General features: G+C 49.2%; 1 protein-coding gene and 1 pseudogene across 3 annotated transcripts in view; both read right to left on the reverse strand.

The window, feature by feature from the left end:
- Positions 1 to 9,862, reverse strand: part of SMARCA4 (SWI/SNF related, matrix associated, actin dependent regulator of chromatin, subfamily a, member 4) — a 68,410-nt gene extending 58,548 nt beyond the window's left edge. For all 3 annotated transcript variants that reach the window (XM_006905857.3, XM_006905856.3, XM_006905855.3), the window contains exons 1-8: positions 9,610 to 9,862; positions 8,000 to 8,132; positions 6,811 to 7,215; positions 6,395 to 6,493; positions 5,202 to 5,460; positions 2,970 to 3,096; positions 2,204 to 2,377; positions 484 to 657 (exon numbers count right to left, since the gene is read on the reverse strand). In XM_006905857.3, the coding sequence (XP_006905919.1) occupies positions 484 to 657; positions 2,204 to 2,377; positions 2,970 to 3,096; positions 5,202 to 5,460; positions 6,395 to 6,493; positions 6,811 to 7,215; positions 8,000 to 8,132; positions 9,610 to 9,831 (1,593 nt within the window). In that variant the 5' untranslated portion in view covers positions 9,832 to 9,862. The remainder of the gene's footprint in view (positions 1 to 483; positions 658 to 2,203; positions 2,378 to 2,969; positions 3,097 to 5,201; positions 5,461 to 6,394; positions 6,494 to 6,810; positions 7,216 to 7,999; positions 8,133 to 9,609) is intronic.
- Positions 9,863 to 11,352: 1,490 nt separating this feature from the next.
- On the reverse strand, positions 11,353 to 17,026 carry LOC112471407 (annotated as a pseudogene).
- Positions 17,027 to 17,536: the final 510 nt, after the last annotated feature.

The raw sequence follows: 17,536 nt of genomic DNA on the forward strand, positions 1-17,536 counted from the left end.
CACCCAAAACTATTTGTTTCACTTGGGTACCTGCCTCCCTAGGACTAGCACCAGCCCCAGGAGGGTTGGGGCTGTGTCCCTCTCCCTGCTACTGTGGCTCCCAAACACACAGCAATGTCTATCAGTAGCTCCCCAATTAGAGAAACATCGAAGAATAAATGGCCGAACACAAAGGGTGGGGGTGGGAGGCTGGGATTACACCATTGGTAGCTCACAGCCAAGAGGGGATGCCACCTCCATTTTCTGGAGAACACAGAGCAGCCAGTTAACTGGCTGAGGTCATGTGGTCACTCTGATGGTGGGCATGACCGGGTAAAGGTCTGAGGCCAGTTCTTTTAGACTCCCAAACCCAAGTCCTTTCTTTCTTTCTGTCCCACCTTGAACTCTGAGCAGCACTGTGTCCCAAAGTAACACAGGGCGATGGGTCCCTTGGCACTACAACACCCAGTGCACACACAAAGGGACACAAACATAGAATTTTACCATGAGCCTCCGCATCCTCTCCTTCTCGATTCTTTCGTTTTCCTTCTTCTGTTCCCGCTCTGTGTTGGCATGGTATGTGGCCACTGCCTTCGTGAGCTTCTGAATTTTGCCTGTGACCGATCTGTGATATTCTTTGAAATCCTTGGCATGCTGAAGAATGCTGTTGAGGTATTCCTGCAGGGACACACATGAGACAAGACTGACTACTCGGCAGGAGTCACTGTAACACTCCCTAAGACAAAACTTTAAAAGAAGCCTGTTTAAAACCAAGAGGACATAAGCCAAACAATACTGTGCCACTGTCTGCCTAGGAGGTTCTGAGTTCTTTACATGAGGATAAAACTCAGTGCTGGCGACTACGCTGAGAAGGGCCCTCTGTACACAGAGACAGGCAATCGACCTTGCTGGGACAAGCTGGCATGAACTTAACTACTTCAAAATGCTCCCACCTTCCTACCAAGTTACTCCATAGCTAGGAATTTTTAAGGAAATAGCAGAGATTGGCTGAAAAATTCAAATATGAGAATGCCTAACACAGTGTTATTTTTAATACTAGAAAGCTGAGAATATGCTAGACATCCTCAAAAAGGGAAATGGTATATAAATTACTGGATGCTGGACACACTGAGATGGACTACAACGCAGACGTTAAAAATCACGCTTCAGTCACGGGGATGTAGAGTACAGCATAGAGAATACAGGCAATAATGTAATGATTGCATATGGTGCCAAGTGAGTACCAGACTAATCGGGGGGATCGCTTCATAAGTTTATATGAATGTCTGACCACTACGCTGTACACCTGAAACTAATATAATGTTCAATGTTAACTGTAATTGAAAAATTATATTAAAATTTTAAAATAATCACATTTTGATAATAAACAAGTCAATGCATGTATAAATATGTTTAAAAGGCACTATTTAACTTCGATTACTATATGTACGTGTAAAAAATAAGGTTGGAATGATATATACACCAAAATGTTAACATTGGTCTACAAAATGAATGTTGATTCTTTTGTTATTTTTAAACTATATTAGTAATAGATATTGACTGGAGAAAAACTTTAAAAGATATAAATAAATGAATAAGCAGAATCATCCCAAATCCTACTTGAATAGAATAGAGATTTTGGTTCCCCTGACTGATCTCCTAACACTCTGAGACCAGTCCCTCCTCTGCTCAGCACCCTCCAGGCGCCCATCTCACTCAAAGCAATAGCCCAAGTTGTCCCTAAGCCCACAAGGCCCTAAACGCTCTGGCCATCCCCTCCTCATCCCCACTCTCCCCCTTGCTCACTCCGGTCTGGCTATACAGAGATCCTTGCTTGTCATAGAACACGTGGCACATTTCGGCCCCAGGGCCTTTGCACCTCTCTGTCTAGCTGACTAGCTCTTGACCACATATGCAGGTCTCTGCTCAGAGCTCACCTCCTCAGAAAAAACTTCCCAACCATCCTGTTAACAGCTCCCTGCCACTCTCCATCCCTGCTTCGTGTTTCTTTACATCCTACCACCTCCCAACCTGTTACATGCCATTGGAATATGGCCGTCTTCACCTACCACTCAGTTTTGTCCACTAATATATTCTTAGTGCCTAGAATACTATCATCATGAATGGAAAAGAGACAAAACGAACAAGACTCAACGTGTGGGCTCTGAGGACCCAGGTATAAGGTGGGCCTGCAGGGCGAGCCACAGAGGCACTGGGGACGCACCTGGTGCTTCTGCCGGCGCTTGCGTTCCTGCTCGATCTTCTGCTGCTTCTCCAGCTTCTCGGTGATGCGAGCCTCACGCAGGGACTGCCGCTTGCTGCGCTTGTAGGCCTTGGCATTGAGAGCCGTCTCGAGCGCCGTGTCCCTCCGCATGCACACCACCACCTCCTGCCGTAGCTTCAGGAAGGAAGACGAGAAAACTGGAGATGGACTCACCTTGGTCACGTCCACACGACACACACAACTACACAGTGCAAGCTAGACAGAACGCTGCTGCTTCCAGAAGGGTCCTTGTTAAATGCCCTAAGCACAAATACATGTGCGTGGGCGACATCTGGTACGTGCCCAATGGTGAGGTAAGCACAGGTCAGGAGATGGCTGCTCTGGACACCCACCCAGCAGAAGGTCCTCTTATACCTTCGGGTCTCCAGCTTTGCTCTCTCTTAGCCACACACAAAATATCCCTTAGGGGTCACTCAAAAGAACAGCACCCTCAGACACAGATCCATTTGTTTCCTGCTTCAAGCTGGTAACTGGTGCCTCAAGAAAGACCCGTACTTACTCCTATTAGGAACATCCAATGGGCTACTACTGTGCAGGCCGTGGAAAGGAAGGAAGGGACAGTGAGCTGACAAGTGTGAGTGGACACTGCTGCTCTCAATGACTGAGGTACACTTAATAATTGCCCAAACAGTTATTTGAATCTAAGCATCGGCGTTGGCAAAAAAGGGCCCATTTCTTAAAGCAACGGGCCTGCACCTGCGCCTACCTGCCTCTGGAAGTTCAGCAGCCTGAGGGCCTTGAGCTCAATGGTTGCTTTGGTTCGCAAATCCCCGGCCAGCGACCCGGGAAGGTTTTCAAGTTCCTGAATTCGATGAGCAATGCGAGCCTGCAGCCTGGGATGCAAAGAGAGAAAAAGGACAGGCCATGAGAGGTGTACTTGCGTGGAGCCCACCTGTGCCCCTTTCTTTAAAGCAGGAGCCTCAGAAGAATCCATCCTTTGAGGGAGGAAGACACTGGTCATGAGGCAGGAGGTGGCTCAGAAAAGGATGGTAGCCACAAAACAGAGGAAGGCAGCCAGAGGATCCAGAGCCACAGCGAACAGGAAAGCGGACAGGACGCAGCTTGCTTACAGCATTTCAGCAGCGTGAGTTTCTGGGGTCAGGCAGGCCATGTTCTCCTCCAGCCTGTGAGCCTCAGTGTCCTCATCTATAAACCAGGGAGATCCCTCAGAGCAACCCTACAGGTTGGGTCTGAAGTTCAGATGGGATAATCCCCTTACTCAGTCTTTCACACATTATTTGTTGAGCACCTACAATGTAACCATAGCCTTAGCAGGAAAACAGGCCATAAGAGAATTAAAAAATTAAATACCTATGGTAACTCCAGGGAATGGTTGGTACTTTTAGGAGGGGGCTGAAGGTGAGGTGGTGGGCAGGGCTCTAGGAGGAGGTGACCTCAGCAATGAGGCTTAAGTGAGCAAAAAGAGTCACGCAATGCCTGAGAAAAGGCCCTAATGCAGAAATAAGTCTAAGCTGTTAAACAGAAACTGAAACAAAGAGAGGAGGGTAGGTAGGGGCAGAGCATGGGGCAGGGCCTGAAGAGAAACGAGTTTACTGGATAGATAAATGGAAGCCAACAGGTTTTCACCTGGGGAATAGATCTACTGTAAGTAAACTGTAAAAACTGACTTCCAACTGCTGTGTGGGGAACAGACTGCACAGGTAAAGGTGAGAGCAGGGAGGCCAGGGAGGAGGTGTAGACCGCCTGCAGAATTAACAATGCGGGGAGGGGAACCACTCCTGGGTAGGAGAGGGGAGCTGAGAGGACTCCCCAGAGAAACACGGATGAGGGAGAGCGAGCAAGAATCAAAGGGGCTGTGGGATGAGCTGCTGGATGGTGAGTACACATGAACAGGAACAGGAGACAAAAGCAGGAGATGCGAGGAAATCTGAACAGCCCATCTTCAAGCCATCTAGATGGAGGTGAAAAGGAGGCACCTCGGTACAGAGGCCAGAGCTCCAAGGCATGTCAAAGCTGGGACATGCTCTACAGACAGTCATTAGACCAAGTTTTACTGATGCATCTGGGGATATACAGTGAACAAGGCACAGCCCCTGCCCTCATGGAGCTTACAGTTAGCAAGGAAGGCCTGCCCTGAACAAGTTATAAATGTAGTGGGGAAACGGGACAGGTGAGGTGCTCAGGGAGTGAATCTCAGTCACCCCCAGCAGTGTGGGATGGAGTGTCACAGCCTTACTGTGCTCCAGGCATCCCACACTGTGCCTGGAGCCCAGATCTTGGCAAAGCAGCCAGCAACTAGTGACATGTGAGAAGGATCCACTGCAGAGCTTACAGTTTTTGTGTGTGGTTTTTTGTGTTTGTTTGAGTGCTGATGAACCAAAAGCTGGATCCACTGTGTTGGCAAGGAGAAACACACTTTAATTCCAACGTAAATCTGTACGATCTCTCTACGAGAGCAGTTCTGCAGAATCTAAGAAATTTCCCTGTGCAACCCTACACCACAGCAATGTCACTTTCAGGGATTTACTCTGACATATGTGCACACATGTGAAATGATAAACACGTGCAAAGGGACTTTTTTATGGCATTGTCTTGATGACAGATTAGAAACAATCTAATGAGCAGACGGAATAGTCTGAATAAATGACGACAGTGCCACTAGGAAAAAGAAAAGCTTCTTTTGGACAGATGGGGGATGATCTCTATAACGTGTTTCTATGGGTGAAACGGTGCACATATCATGAACCATTTGGGGACAGTTCGGCTACCTGGACCTGTCTGCCTGCGTACGTACTGAATTTCTCTGTAAGGATACATGCCAACCAGGGAACTGGGACCCTGGGGACAGAGGCAGAGGGCGATTTCTGGTTGCATATCCTGTTGGCCTTTAGCACTGTGAACCACACCAATGCGTTGGGGCCGACCTGGTTGGGGGGCGGCCCCCAGGGGTGGTCTTAGACAGCAGCAGCGCCCTCACCTGTACTCCCGCTCCTGCAGAATCTCAACAGGGTCCAGGCCCCGTGGTTTCTGGATGGGGGTGATGCGGCTCTGCTTCTGGTGCAGCGGCACCATGGGGGCAGGCTGGGCTGGCTGCCCTGGTGACTGCGTCTGCGGTGGCATCACAGGGGAGGCAGCAGGCGGGACGGCTGGGGGTGCAGGTGAGGGGCGGCCCGTAGGCTGAGGGGGTATCAGCTTCTGAGGTGTGCTCGTGGGGGCAGCAGCATTCGCCATGGGTCCTGGGGACAGTCAAGCAGCAGGGGCACAGAGCTGAGCTCCAGGACAACTCCGAATGCAAACGAAATCCTGCTGGGTGTTCGTGGCCTTGGGAACAAACTGCAAGGGCCACCGTTTCCCACCTCTCCATCCCTCACCGAACTGGCAGACAGCTTCTCTCTCAGGGGTCTCCGCAAAAAACTCAAGGTTCGCCTCTTCCAGCTCTCAGCCTACATGCCCTTCCCTGAAGCCTCACACTGAGCTAAGGACCAACCCTGAATTTGGTCTTTCTGGGTTGTGGCCTCGCAGGACCAGCATTTTCCTGACTTCCTTCTACCATGATTCCTACAGAATCTGATTTAATAATTAGCTCATCAATACCCATCACTAAACCTCAGGCTCTAAGAGAATGGGAAATGAGTCCATTTTGCCCACTGTTTGACTCGACAGAAGTGACCCCCAAATACCTGCAGACTACATTTGACAGAAGCCAGAGAAGCCTCACATGGTGAGGAGACAGAACTCTGAGCCGCCCTGGCACTGTCTCCCAGTGTTGCGGGGGCATTCTCAGGACAGAAGATGGGTCAGCGGAGACTTCTAGATTCAGAGGCACCACATCCTAAAGGAGTATGTCTGTGGCTGCAGCATTGTCTCCCCACAGCCTCTCACTGGTGTCACGGTGGACTCATTCTTTGATATCCTCCTTTTCCTGGTATCAAATTAAACCCCAAAATCTCTGCAACCCACAGAATGAGGGTGGGCAAGAATCATGGAATGGAACCAACCCAAACCTTTGGAAAATAACCAGGGACAGGTGAGACCCAAAGACATCAGAAGTGAGGATTTGTCCTTCAGCTGTCTCTCTCTCTCTGACCAGGCTTATTTCAGGGTCTCCATGGCGCAAGCTTGTGACAGGAGTCAAGGCATTGACATGTCACCAAGACAGAGGGAACTCACCTTCAGGCCAGGGCTTAGGAGGCCCTCCGGGGGGCTGGCCTGGCATCCCAGGGGGCACACCTGAGGGTCCTGGGGGGGGCATGTTGGGCCCTCCCATGCCTACACACAGAAAGAAACAAGTAAGAGGATAAAATGTACCCTGTGCTCCTACCGACACGCACCCCCAAGACAGCCGTATCTCCAGGGGACACACCCAACAAGCCCTTCGGTGTGGACATCAGGGGAAAGAGGGAGAGCTGCAGAAAAAGCACTTATCTTGACAACAGCCCTGCTGCCCAAGTGCCGGGCACTGTGCCATCCCCAAAGGGGAAACCCATGGGCAGCAGAGCCTAGGTCTGCCCGACGCTGCTGCCCTGGCTCTGGTCAGTTTGCTGAGAGATCCATCCCTCCCGAGGGCTATGAATGGTGGGCCTTACCGTGAGGCCTGCTGTAATTTGGAGGCGCTGGTCCTGGGCCTGGCCCAGGGCCGGGGCCGGGGCCGGGGCCAGGTCCTGTTGCAGACACAGAGGGTGGAGGTAGTGTTGGCACCTGCTGCTGCATCCCAGGCATCGGCCGCTTGCCCTGCACTGCCATCTGCAGGTGGTCAGGCAGGGGCTGTCCCCTGGCCAGCATCTTGTAGGCCATGATCTGAGCTCTGAGCTGGTGCAGCTGGTTCTGGTTAAATGGAGTTGGGCCCCGGTTCTGCTGCCCCAAAGCCTGAGGGTCAGCACCATCCAGTGGGGCTCCTCCTGGCCCGGATGACATCTGAGGGCCCGAGGCTGGGCCACTAGCTGGAACCGGACTAGAAGCGTGCTCGGAGCCACCCAGGGGTGAGGGGTAACCTGCAGGGAAATGCAGATCCGAAAGGTCACTTGGTAGTACATGTCCAATGACTTTTAAAGCAAAAATGTCATCTTTCCTCCAGTAGGCTTATACTGGCACCTACCCTGAGACATGGGATGGCCAAATTTTTTCCTTCTTGTTCAAACAAGAGAAACCCAGAAGGTATACACCAGCAGCCAGACCTGAGGCCCAAGTGGTGGGTTTTGTTTGGTTTACCTGTCAGTAAGCTGCTGATGGTTCACGTAGAGAGGTTTATACAGATTCAGGCTTTCTGTGGGCCTGCTAGCCTACCCCTTGCTTGGCCAGACCCATTCCCCTCACTTCCGTTACCTGGGGAGCCCCTGACAACAGGATGTCAACTACTCCATCGCTTCTCAAACTTCCGGAAAAACCACCTGGGAATGCTTCTTAACGCAGAGACTGGGCCCCACTCCCAAGATTCCGAGTCAGCTGGTCTAGAATGGGGCCAGGAATCTGCATTTCTAATACGCTCCTGGATAGCACCAGAGGTGCTAGCCTGAGAAGCCCACCCTGCCCAGCTGCCATCTCACACTCGGCACTGAACACGGTTCCTTCCCACCAGCGTTCGCTCTTCTGGGGCCAATCTGAGACAAGACATATCGAACAGGCACTGGCCAAGCCCAAGCCCAATCACCTTCCATGGCAGGGTCTCCCACTGTCCTGGGTCCTCCCTGTCCACTTGTGGGAGACCTGATTAGGAAAATGAACTCAGAACTCCTAGAGGGTGACAAACAAAAGGAAATAATGGAAGCAAAACAATACCTTGGGAGTGCTGGTCCATGGGGCTTGGCGGGGGCCCCATGCCTGTGTGGCCCCCTGACCGCATCCCCATCCCCTTCATCTGGTTGTAGCGGGGGTCATCCGACATGCCTTTCTCATGCATGGACTCCATTGGCTACGAGGGGACAATGACAAGGCAGGATCAGCCAGGGGGGACGCGAGGAGGTGGCAAAGCAAAGCACTGCCCGAGAGAAGTTCAATGTCACTGAAAAAGTCCACCAATGTTGTCGTGGCATTTCCTGAATTGCCCACATAACCGAGAAGCTTAGGTCTAAGACACGGTCCTGACAGCTACTTAGGTGTCAAGCAGATGCATGAAATAATGCCACCCAATGGAGGATGACTGCCTAGGAGACTGGTAGTCAGGAGCAAGGGGACAACTGGATCAGGGCACCTGGTGAAAGCAAGGAGACAGTTTCAGGTGGCCAAACTCCAACAAGGAAAAAACATGAGTGACAGCTCCTGATCAGGGGCAGTTTTAGCTAGAACTCGAGACTCTGTTGTCACAAGGAGACCTTGTAACCACAAATCTTTGGTTCAGGGAACCTCTTCCTTGGGAGACCGTATATTAGAGGGAGAAACAGAAACTTCTGTCCAGGAGTAAGTTAATAATACATCAGATGCTCTCACTGATCCAGAATCAGCCTCCTGCCTGCTAGCTCGGAGGAAGGCCGTCTGTGGCATCTTGCTGTGCCTCCTAGGAAGCACTATCAGACCTTGGCAGAACGACACCTATTTTCCCTCCTAGTGCTCACCACTAAGCACTTCCCCTTGGGAATGGCTAGTAAAGTGGACATTTTCCAAGACCCGTCCAAGGCACTCTGCTAGGCCCTGGTCAACGCAATGTCCTGTTCTCTGGGAACTTAGTCTAATGGGTGACCCAGCCAAATCAACTGCAGCTGAGTGTGTGCAGTGAGAGGAAGCCGAGAGGGTGCCTGGCTGGGACATGAGGAGCAGCAGCCTACGCCAGACAAGGGTGGGGCCCTCGAGAGGCGGACAGGAGCCCTGGGTGTGGAACGGGGTGCAAGCACATGGACGGCCCTGGCAGAGAGCCCAGACGGTTACCAGGGGTCCCTGGCCCCAGGCCGCACCATTTGCATCTTCTACCTGAGGGCCTCCTGTGGTCCCTGAGGCTAGAAAACGGCAGCCCTTCCTGCCGATGCCAGTATGTACAAGAAGAAAGTTCCTCGTGCCCTCCAATCGCCTCCCAGGAACAGAGAAAGGAAGGAAAACTATTTGTGTTAACGGAGGTTTTCTCACCTCACTCGCAAGAGCATCCCTGGTCAGGTCAGGTAAGTGGTGAGACAGTAACAACTGAGTGGGACCAAATGGGAACAAAGGGCACCCACTGCATGCTCCACAGGTTACATGGGTACGCAGAGCAAACAACGTAGACGAGACCACGTGCCCTAAGCTGTATTTTAGGGACTTGGACCTTTTTATTTGATAACAAAAGGCAACTTAGGAGCCATGTTACCACATTTCCCATCAGAACGGGTAAAAGAGACACGGGGGGTGAGGGGACATGGCTCACCCTCCCACCTCTGACTGCATGGACCCCATCAGGGCAGTGGGCCCCCAGGGCTCCCTACCTTGTGCATCTGGTGCATGTTGTCCTGAGGGTACCCTCCAGGCCCCTGGCTTGGGATGGGGTGTCCTGCTGAGGGAGGCCCCGGGCTGGGCCCCATCATGCTGTGGGCAGAGCCGGGGGAGGGACCCGGGCTAGGGCCCAACATGGCTCCAGGAGATGGGCCAGGGCCTGGAGAAGGGCCTGGCCGAGGAGTTCCACCCAGAGGTGGGTCTGGAGTGGACATCTTCACAGGAGCTGCGGACAGTGGTCTCCTGCTGGAAAGAAGTCCTGGTCAGTCTGTGGATCACGGCCATCGGCTGCGTGGGTCAGGGCATTGCGGGAAGACCACAGTCATGTCAGAAGCACCCATCTGACAGGGGACTGGTACCTTTGACATACAAGCCCCCGTCACGCAGACCTTTCTCCTCCATTCCTCTGGACGGAGGTCATACATCAGGCATACAAAATCAGAGTGAAGTCCCCTGAGGAAAAGGTGGGACTCAGGAGGCAGGGGGACTTCGCTTCCCTTGCCATCTTTCTGATTACAATAAAGGGTGACCCTGATCAGCACTTCACACCATACTGCTCTAATGCTTGCTCACCTCCCAATTTAACAAAAAAGGAGAGCATGACTAAGGCTCAAAGCCTTTGCTGGCAAGAGCATCTGACTGGTTTCTCATAAACTCAACAGAAACAAATAACTGTGGAAAGTGACACTGGTTTTCCATTTAAGACAGCGAGACCAAGTTTCCTTTAAAATAAATGAATTTGAAAAAATAGGTTCACTTAAAAAGAGGTATTACATGAATGATGGCACTCGGATATATCAAATACTTCAAGAGTGATAATCAAGTGTCTACAGTTTGATAAATATTGCTGAAAACTAAAAACTGACACCCAGAACTATTACCCAGAGCCTCCAACAAGATCCATAAATGAGCTTAAAAATCACCCAATGATGTTAAATTATGCTTGCTAAAATAGGACAATGAGCTGATAAATTTTACCAATCCTTTCTACAATAAGGGCTCAATTTTCAGGTAACCCTTAATCTGTTATGTAGTTACAGGGCCTTAAGCAAAATTCTTTTTAACAACCTCTTTCATCATGATGGAGTAATACAGTCTCAGTGCTGAAATCTGGAAAACATAAAAAAAAAATACAGAAGCTTAAAATCACCCATCATCCCACTAGAAACAGAAGTACCTGCTGGTCCTGCAGAGGGGAAGAAAGAGGCAGCGCTGCCCTTCCGACCCCTCCCAGCAGGGCAGAGAGGAGGTGTGCCAGGAGAGGAACAGGGGGCTCCTCAAAGACCCCTAGAGCCCCCAGAGTGGTGAGGATGGACCTGAGCCATCCAGGATGGGCCCTGCCACATTTCAATGCCTTCCTTCTTCTAGACTGTTCCACATACAGACACATACACACACTCTTAACAGAATCATTTAATACACTGTAGGCAAGCTTTTCTTCATATAATCATATCTATGACCATTTTTATCATTTAATAGTCTTCGAAACATGAACTCGAATGGCTCCACCTCCCCTTCTCTTGTTCTGCATGTCCTGAGTTACTGAAAAGCCTCTCTTCTGATGGCATGTCACGAATCTGGATTTTGTTTCTGTGGACTTTTGGGGTTTGGGATAGAATCTCATTGCCCCTCAACTTTACTGGGCACTTCTCGTGCTAAGCGGTGAATCCTGTTAAGAAGTGCAGGAACATTTTTAATTCTTTTTTTTTTTTTTTTTTTGTAGTTCATGTCTTTTATTAACCCATATAAAATTATTTGTCTTCCAGTTTATTGAAGCAATAGGTCAGACAACATTAGCCACGATAATGTGTCAAAGTGGCTGGCCATAAAAACTCCAGCACCACATTCGTCTGAAGGGCACTCCCAACAAAGGTGACTGATTTTGCCATTCTCGTCTACTTTACAGTATTTCAGAACAGCCAGCTTAACCTTCTTCCTCTTGCGCTTATTCCTCTCGGGAGTGGCAGAAGACTTCCTTTTCTCAGCACCAGCACAAAGTCTCAACACAAGGTGTGGACTCCTTTTGAATGCTGTAGTCAGACAAGGTACGTCCGTCTTCCAGTTGCTTGTCAGCAAAGGTCAGTCTTTGCTGATCAGGAGGAGTTCCTTCCTTATCCTGGATCTTGGCCTTTACATTTTCTATTGTAACCGAGGGTTCAACCTCAAGAGTGAAGGACTTTCCCGTAAGGGTTTTCACAAAAATCTGCATCTTGGCTGCGGTTCCACTGCAGATGGTGGATCGGAAAGTAATTCTCTTTTTTCAAAAAAAGGTTTAATTTTAAAGGTTGGGAGTATTTTCCTCAATAATAGATCAAAAGCCCAAACGTCTTCATTCCAGTTTCATAACCAAACAGATGGAGCAGAGAGGATCAGAAACCTCAACAGGATGTGGACCAGGGGCTGGCTGGACCCGAACGTGCGAGAAAACGCTTCTCTGTCCTCCGGGCACCCTGGATTTCCCCCAAAGCTCAAGGAGCCTCAGTGCTGGACCGTAAACCAGCCTCACAAGAGTGCTGGAGAACTGGTGTCTGCTCACAATGCCTTCCCCACAAATCCAATCCAATAAGCTCATGGAAAAAAAAAAAATCAAACTTTAAGAAAATATATTTGAGACAAATTCACTTGGAAGCAAAATCTGACCTGATTCAGCTGTGTGAATATTCGCGCATCCTGCCACAGAAACAAGATCCTGTTTGATGCCGAGACACTGCCTCAGTCTGCTATGGGATAGTGGTCTGTGCCCTGTATCTCCTTTGCTAAGAATGCTGATTCTGGAGTCCAAAACCTCTCGTCTGGGGAAGGAAGCACCTGAAGTCACATTTCACAGGTGGGAAGCCGAACAACATGGACATGGCTGTGGCTGGTGGACAATGATGGCCCTCCAGGGCTCCCGTCTGGCCCCTTCACCTCCGCAGGCCTCCTCAGACCTACAGAGCACTGTGGTGAGGCGAGAAGAGGGACAGTGACCCTGCGAATCCTTAAGGAACCCTGCAGCGCCCGGCAGCTCAGGGTTTCCTTCTCACCTGGAGGTCGCTATTCTAAGTCAGACCTACTGAAACTGACAGCAAAACAATCCACACCACCTAGAGAACATCGCCTCTCTGGCTAAAGGTGGACATGACGACGAGCAAACACTGGGAAGTGCCTTTGGAATGACGGCTCCTAAAGTAGTTTACACTTAGAGTCAGACCTTCGTCCCATCAAAGCGTTTGGTACCTCTAGGAATTAACTGCCTCCGCTCAGCAGTGCTAACTTCATCAAAGACACACAGCAGCCACCAAGATACTGGAAGGCACTGAAAAAGACTTTTGTGCCCAAATATGGCAACGTCCGCTTTTGAGAAGCATGGGGTTTTACACCACACTTTTTAAAATATTTGCTTCAGAAGCTGCCACCTCTGAAGGGTCAGGCTGAAACAAAGCAGGTAAGTAAGTGCATGCCTGGCAAACCCGTTTCTGGAGAGCTCAGACACAGGTGGGGAGTAACAACAGTAAAGGAGACTCAAAGAAGTACAGACACAGTACAAAACCGTCCCAAGCAGCACAGCGGGCAGGGCTCCGTCAAACACTGAGGTGCCCAATGAGGGTGCTGGTGCCGCAAGTGGACACGCACCATCATGGTGGACAGAACAGGTAAATGGAACCAGGAGTGGCTCTCTGGTACTCAGGGTAGTACCGAGGAGGGACTTTTTACTTTTACTCATATGAGTTGTAGCATATCTAAAGTGCCCCAACTGTAGGTACACAGTTGGATGAATCTTAGATCAGACATGGCGTGTCCGACATCCCAGAAGGCACCCCTGGCCCCATAGCCAGTCAAGACCACCCTCCTGGGCAGAACCACAGCGTTGACTCCATCACTGTAGGTTGGTTCCACCTGTTATTGAACTACATCTTAAAAGAAAATCACACAGCAGTGTCCTTTCGCTCAACTGGGATGAACTTCCATGTTACTGGGTGTAGTGGTCATTTGTTCATACGTCCTGTTCACAGATGTTGAACTATAGGTTTGGGCTAGTGTGAATAAAGTGGCTATGAACAATGTCATCTGGAAAACATGGGTGTTCCTTTTTCTTGGGTGTCCAATAGTGAAACTGTTGGTCATAAGGAATGCTTAAATATAGCTTTGGTAGATATTGCCAGTTTTCCAAATTAGGACTATTATTCCACACCCCCGCCCCCCAGCAGTGCGTAAGCATTCCAGTTCCTCTACATCAACACCAGCACTTGGTGCTGTCGTTCTTTTTAATCTGTTAACGTTCTGGTGGGTGTATGATCATACCTTATTATGGTCTTAATTTGCATTTCCCTTGTGACTACTGGTGTGGACACCTTTCCACAGTCTTACTGCCCATCGCTTCTATAAAGGCTGTACATTTTTGCTAACATTTTACTGGGAATAAGTAGTTGCAATTACTGTATTCTAGTCCTGTTTTAAGAGCTGTTTGTGCTCTTAATGGTACCTTGTGATGATCAGAAGTTCTCAATTTTAATGATGTCTGATTTTTCAAGTTTGTTCTTTTATGGTTGTTTTGGGGTCCTGTTTAAGAAATCTTTGTCTACCTGTGACATAATGAGAAAACACATATTTGGTTTTTACCTTCTGTTCCTGACATAGAGCTTCTAAAACCCTTGTAATTTCCCAAGTGACTGGGGAATATCTTGTTCATTGACCCTGGATCCTGAAAAAGCTCCTAAAACCCTTGTAATTTCCTAAGTGACAGAAGTGATGGGAGTATCTTACACAGAGCTCCAAAATCCCTTAAGAGTTTCCTGGGTGATAGATGTGTCTTTTATCTAATGAGGCTTCTCTTGGTTGGCGGCTCCTAGAGGGCTTCAGGACAGGGACTGGTCGCCAAAAAGTCCAAGCCATGCTAGAAGCTTAGAACTTTCAGCCCAACCCCCTATCCTTTGGGGAGGGGAGAAGGGCTAGAGATTGAGTTAATCAATCATGCTTATATGATGAAGCTTCCATAAAAACTAAACCACACGGTCAGAACACTTCTGGGTTGGTGAACATGTCCACATGCCAGGAGGGTAGTGCACCCCAACTCCACAGGGACAGAAGCTCCTGTGCCCAGGACCCTTCCAGACTTCACCTTATGTATCTCTCCATCTGGCTGTTCATCTGCATCCTTTATAATAAACTGGTAAACATAAGTAAATGTCTCCTTGAAATTTATCAGCTGTTCCAGCATATTTTCAAAACTGAGAAGGGGGTTCTGAGAACTCCTGAGTTGTAGCTAAGTGTGGTAACCTGAGGGCCCACTACTTGTGACTGGCATCAGCAGTGAGGAACAGCCCTGTAGAACTGAGCCCTTCACCTGTGGGGTCTGCACCAATTCCAGTTCGTTAGTCTTGCCAGAACTGAAGCCAGCTGATGTCCATAAAAACTTGGAGAATTGCTTGGTGTGAAAAACCATGTTTAGTGTCAGAAGTATGAAAAGAAGAAACAGGTTTTCCTCTACTACTTCAAGATCATGGGAAAGAAAAGAAGGAATAGTTTAATATCCAGGGGGATTGTGACTTGCCCCTGCCCCTGGTGGTTTACCACTGCTGAGGATGTATCAGTCACAAAGAAATCACAGGGAGGAAGAGCCAGCCAGAGAGGGAAGCAGGGCTGTGGGCCCATTTGGCGGGGAGGACCACCACACTACGCAAAAGGACTATCATCGGCCCTGCAGACAGAGAGGTCCCTGAGGCTCAGAAGCCACAAGGCAGGTCAGTGGAGGAGCTGGGGTCACAAAGACAAGGTCATGGTGCAACTCACTGCTGTGGAACCCAAACTCTGAGCATGAACTCTGTCATCTGCCAAGTGCATGACGCCAGATGAGTGACTTAACCTCTCTGAGCCTCTGTTTCTTCTTCTGCAGGCTAGAGCTGAGGCCAGTTCTTCCCTTGGGAGTCACAGCCAGCATCAAATGAGTTAACACACGCAAGGCACATACAGGCAGGAAGAGCGACCACACTGCTGGTGAAATCAAAGGTCTTCACATTTACTGAGCAGCTGCTTACTGCTTGTTGCTACTGCCTCATAAGTGTCATGCATATTAAGTCCTTTCACCTTCCTCCTCCACACAGATGAGTAAACCAGCCACATAATAAGTAACCATTCTGGAGAATTTGCTTCCTAAATTTAGCCTCCTGGCTGGACAAACCTTGATTAATGCTCCCATCCCTCAGCACTCAAGACAACAGGCTCCCTCCTCCCCTTAAGGAGCAGAGACTGCACAAGGCAGTTTTGCTGAACTGGAGGAGCAGTGGCTGCCTGAAGACCAGCACGGCCCTGTGCAAACGATGTCCAGCCTGGCAATCGATGGGCAGGATTTGGGCTGCTGCAAACTCTCCCTCGCCCTCTTGGTTCCCACTGTCACAAAATTTGCTTAGCCTTTATCAACTTTTCGGCCAGCCAACCCTTTCTGAGGTGTGGGCCTGGTTCTGCTGAGAGCTGGAGAGGATATGGGAGGGGGTACCACTATACTCCAGCGAGATGCCTACCCAGGAGGGCGAGACAGGAATTTCAGAAGAGGTGGAATCTGAGGGTAAGGAATACCCCTCTTCCCTACCCCTTTTTCCCTCATCACCAAACACCCCTGCCCTATCTTTACAGGAAATTAAAGAATTGGCTTTTCCAGAAAATTCCTTGGGTCCCCAAGGTCATCCTAAGGCCTTGGCGTTTCGGGTGGCTTCTATGGTGCTGCCTGGTCTTTCATGACAAGTCTCTCTTGGACAAGTCACTTGGTATCTGGGCTGGGAAAGGAGGGCGACTTCACACAACACTGAAGTCCATCTCAAACCAGACAGCTACACCTAGGCAGATGAGAAAAAAATGAAGGACAAAGGGATGCAGGGGCCAAAATGGCGAAACCACCAGCACGTGTGTCTGGGAGCCTAACTGATGTGTGTATGGCCCATAGGCTGGGTGCATTTGGGGCTCCACAATAAGGGAACCAGGGAACCCAGATGGGCAGCCTGAAAGGATGTGATGGGAAGTCAAACAACTCAGGGCAACAAACAAAAAGTTGAAAGCTAAGACATTCGGGAGGCCACACAATGGAAACAGGCTCCCAGGCTCCCAGGGCCAAAGGATCTGGAAATGACTTGGCCATATCACCTCACTTGCCAATCAGAACGCCCACACAATCCGCAATCCATGCTGCAGTAGTTGTGGCACCATTAAAAACGACTGTGGTAACTCCGTGCACGTAACTCTATGCACGTGAATAAAGAAAGACGGTCCAAAACGAAGCAGAGAGAAGAAAGTCAAAGTGTTTGGCCTGAATCCCACTTTGGTGAGAATAATACAGCTGACCCTTGAACCACAAGTTTTGAAATGTGCAGGCCGACTTATATGCAGATTTTTTTCAATAAGTACTGTAAATATATTTTCTCTTCATGATTTTCTTAATAACATTTCTCTAAATTACTGTATAAGAATACAGCATATAATACATATAACGTATATATTAATCGATTGTTATTAGTAAGGCTTCCGATCAACAGTAGGCTATTAATAGTTAAATTTTGGAGGAGTCAAAATTACATGTGGATTTTTGACTGTGCAGGAAAGAGCGGGGTACCCCAAACGCCACATGTTCAAGAGTCAACCATATTGTATACAGTTAATCCTCGCACAGAAGCTGGCCCAAAGAAAAATACACCAAACTGTCTTCAGCAGTGGCCAGGTCTTTCTGGATGGAGAACTTACATTTTCCACAGCACAGATTTCTGATGTTTTTATCTTTGTGTTTTTTTTTTTTCAATAACCACCTATTATTTTTGTAATAAGAGTTTTATTTATTTTTATTATTTATACCTACAGCACCTGGTCTTCCTAGGTGGTCTCCCATCCAAGTACTAACCAGGCTCGACTCTGCTTATCTTCCGAGATCACACATGGGCTTGTTCAAGGTGGCACGGA

The sequence above is a fragment of the Pteropus alecto genome, unplaced genomic scaffold (assembly GCF_000325575.1).
Source record: "Pteropus alecto unplaced genomic scaffold, ASM32557v1 scaffold761, whole genome shotgun sequence".
NCBI classification, from domain to species: Eukaryota; Metazoa; Chordata; class Mammalia; order Chiroptera; family Pteropodidae; genus Pteropus; species Pteropus alecto.